Source organism: Rana temporaria, chromosome 7 (genome assembly GCF_905171775.1).
Source record: "Rana temporaria chromosome 7, aRanTem1.1, whole genome shotgun sequence".
In the NCBI taxonomy this organism is placed as follows: domain Eukaryota; kingdom Metazoa; phylum Chordata; class Amphibia; order Anura; family Ranidae; genus Rana; species Rana temporaria.
In genome coordinates, this window is record NC_053495.1 from 13,046,281 (window position 1) to 13,049,474 (window position 3,194).

Sequence of the window (3,194 nt, forward strand, 5' to 3'; positions counted from 1 at the left end):
GATTGGCTAACATGTACAGCTGCACCAGATTTTGCACTCTCCAGTTGTACTAAATCAACCCCGATGTGTAAACCGTACATCTTCAAAAGTCGCAGTCGATCGCATTGGACCGAGCTACGACCGCCTGCGGTCTACAGGCACCTTAACGCTCGTAGGCACGAAGCCAACAGTCACGTGCGAGAAAATTAATCGCGGTGGATGTAAGCACAGGGGCAGCAGCGCCCCCCTTCCCCGAGCAGCTGCAACAATCGCAGGCTTGACACAGAATGCTTGAGCTGTACAGAAGCATGAAGCTCCATACTTAGTCACCGAAGGGTGGGTGGGTGTGCAGCTTCATCCTCCCCTAGACACTCCCTCTGGCTCTGTCAGCAGTATCATGTTGCAGAGTCCTTGAGCCTCAGTCAATGTGAACAGTGCTGTCTAAGAGGACTGTTCAACCCTTGGACTATACAAGCTAGGGACTCCTAGGACCAGAGCGGACTACAGGAGGAGGGGAGGCGGTCAGCCTAACTAGAATAAAACAGAAGAAGCTGTCACTCTTTAAGAAGACCCTTTTTTTTGCTGCTTAAGCCACCATGTCAACTGTACAAGTCATCTATCACCAGAAGATCCATAATTACCTTCTAAATTCGGTTTTCCCCAAAGACGACATGCCAGCTGGTGAGTTGCATCTGCAGAAAAAATTCAAAAAATTCAAAAAAATTGTTACTTACACCCTGAATGTTGCATTACTTGGAAATTGGTATTTTTTTGATGTGCCTTGTATACATTGTATCACTTGACCGGTTTGGTAGAAATAGACGGTGACAGCCTATGATGCATTAGATTGTAGAAATATATATTTTTTTTGCATGTGGTCGTGATTCACAAGATCCTGACAGATCATGACAGCCACGGTTCAGATCCATATTAAAGGAGAATTTACAGTGATTTCTGTGATGCATGAGAGTGGGAGGCGGTGGGTTAGGTAACCACCGGGGACACCTAGCTGTGCAAAGGGAAACACACACCATCTGGGCTATTATGATATAACACCGGTTCCTGGTGCTTTATTTTTATTTTTAAAAGCACCGGCTTCTTCGGTAGCGCCGTACAAAAAAAAATTTAAATTTAAAAATAAAAAACCCAACACACCCGTGGCCCTAGCATGGGGGGCCCTATGCAAAGATTTGGTCGATACCGATTTAAAACACTTTTTTTTTTTTTTTTCATTTTTAAACCGAAGAGCTTGCAATCATCAGTCACATGATGACATCTCTGTGTGCACTGTTGACATGTTGAAAATCGAATTTAGGAGAAGGGGGGGGGGGGGGGGGGAGGACCGGCCTGAAGGTTGCTGACCTCTGACTTATAAATAACAAAAGGGGGGTGGGGGATGGAAGATTGCAAAATCTATTTTTAGCCGGCTGCTGTGCCATCTCACTGTACACTTTAAATATTGCCAAACGCAGGAGGCGGTTTATTTAGAAAGCATGAAAGGGCTTTAAAAAAAAATTTGGGTAAAATTTTTTGATTTCAATTGCTACGGTGTTAAATATCCTTAAATACAAAAAGGATTTATCGTCGTAGATTTGGAACGCAGATTCCATGCCGGGGGGGGGTTAGCCGGCGGACGCTATCGTGGAAGATGTAAGATTACATAACATGGCCGTTCTCGGGGATTCTAAAGGAGAAAGATATTCGTGACCTATAGAATTGAAAAATGTAAAAAAGGTGGCTGTTGATGCATTGTACGTTTTGGTTGGAACAATATTCCCCTTTGGCTAAGGAGTGTACGGGAAGCTGAATTCTTTTTTTTAAGCATGCGAAAAAAAAATGCTATCTTCAGCAACCTCCTAAAAATACTGCGTCGTCGTAGATTGCTGCGCGAGGTAAACGTATATATCTGGTAGCTGCCGTCCTTCGCCGTGGAGTGGCGGAATTCCTGAATATAAATAGGTGGTAGATCTGAGCCATTTTGTAACTGCGTAGTAGCTCAGGGCGGTATTAAGAGGGAATTCTGTAGCGGGGAGGCGATGAATCGAGCACCATAAGAGGTTAACAGAATTTGTATGAGCTGGCTGGCAAGAAAAATGTCAACAAAGCGCTCGCGGCTGGCGCCTAGTGGACGAAGTTCAAATCAAAACCACACCAGCAGCAATTTGCTGGAGAGAGAGAAAGCGGTTAGGCAGCTGGCTTAGCATGACACACAACAAGGCGCGCCAAACAACAATACAACAACGTGAGGAAGAAACACGCATGCTTCTTTTTTTTCTTTAATTGGTCTCGGTTACGCTGGGTGTTCACCCGTGCAGGTTTCGATGACTTGCGGACTCTTTTCTAAAATTAGAGGAGTGGAATGCCAACGGCTCGCAGGAGATCCTGACCTAAATAAATAGGAAACGCAAAGCTTAGTTTACAAACTACATAAAGGTGAATCATACTCAAGGGGAGGCGTGGACTTCGCGAGTCATATTTTACATAGGATTCCCAAATTCTCCACCCTAGAAACGGGGTAAAACTACCCCTTGACCACTTCTTACCGGTGCACTTAGAAATGTGCCGAACATGATGGTAAATCAAGGCAAGGTGTTGCGGTCGGTGTCCAGGATGGAAGGAGCCGCTGAATTTATGATTAATAATAAATCCCCTTTATCTTATTATCCCAACTTTATTTTTTTTATTATTGACCCATGTACCACAAGAGGATGTAAAAAGCAGTCAAGAAAAAACACAAACTCATAGAAGTTGTGCACGTTGTGTTGACTTGCGTCACAAAAATGGCATCTGCTGCGTCCCGAATCCTGATTGGGCACGTCTAAACCATAGCTAGCAATTTATCTGTAGCAACGATGCCTTAAACGTGAAAGCCTACCACCAGCATGGCCTGGAGTGACTAGGCTTACCCTAATTGTTTTTAAACCAAGCCTCTTGGGCAGCCTTTCGTTACCAAAGGAACCCTTAAAAATGTTCAGGTCCCAAGGAACCCTTACTAAAACCAATAGGCAAAATGCCCCTTATATTGGTGGTCAGTAGGAAGAATCCCCCCTTAAAGACAGTAAGATATTTGGTGTTCAGGTATTGGCTTTGCCAAGTGATGTTGGCCCTGGAACTTTGAAGGCACCATCAAATGGTGGTCCATCAGCCATGGCTCAAGGAACCCCTAACAACCTCTGGCTGAGAGTGGCTTCTCTTGACAGCCGATTAGATCTTGC

At 44.6% G+C, this 3,194-nt stretch overlaps 1 protein-coding gene across 1 annotated transcript in view; it reads left to right on the forward strand.

The window, feature by feature from the left end:
- The first annotated feature begins 385 nt into the window (after window positions 1-385).
- LOC120945062 (serine/threonine-protein kinase pim-1-like) overlaps window positions 386-3,194 on the forward strand; it is a 15,226-nt gene continuing 12,417 nt past the window's right edge. The window contains exon 1 of the mRNA XM_040358916.1: window positions 386-660. Within this exon, the coding sequence (XP_040214850.1) occupies window positions 576-660 (85 nt within the window). The 5' untranslated portion in view covers window positions 386-575. The remainder of the gene's footprint in view (window positions 661-3,194) is intronic.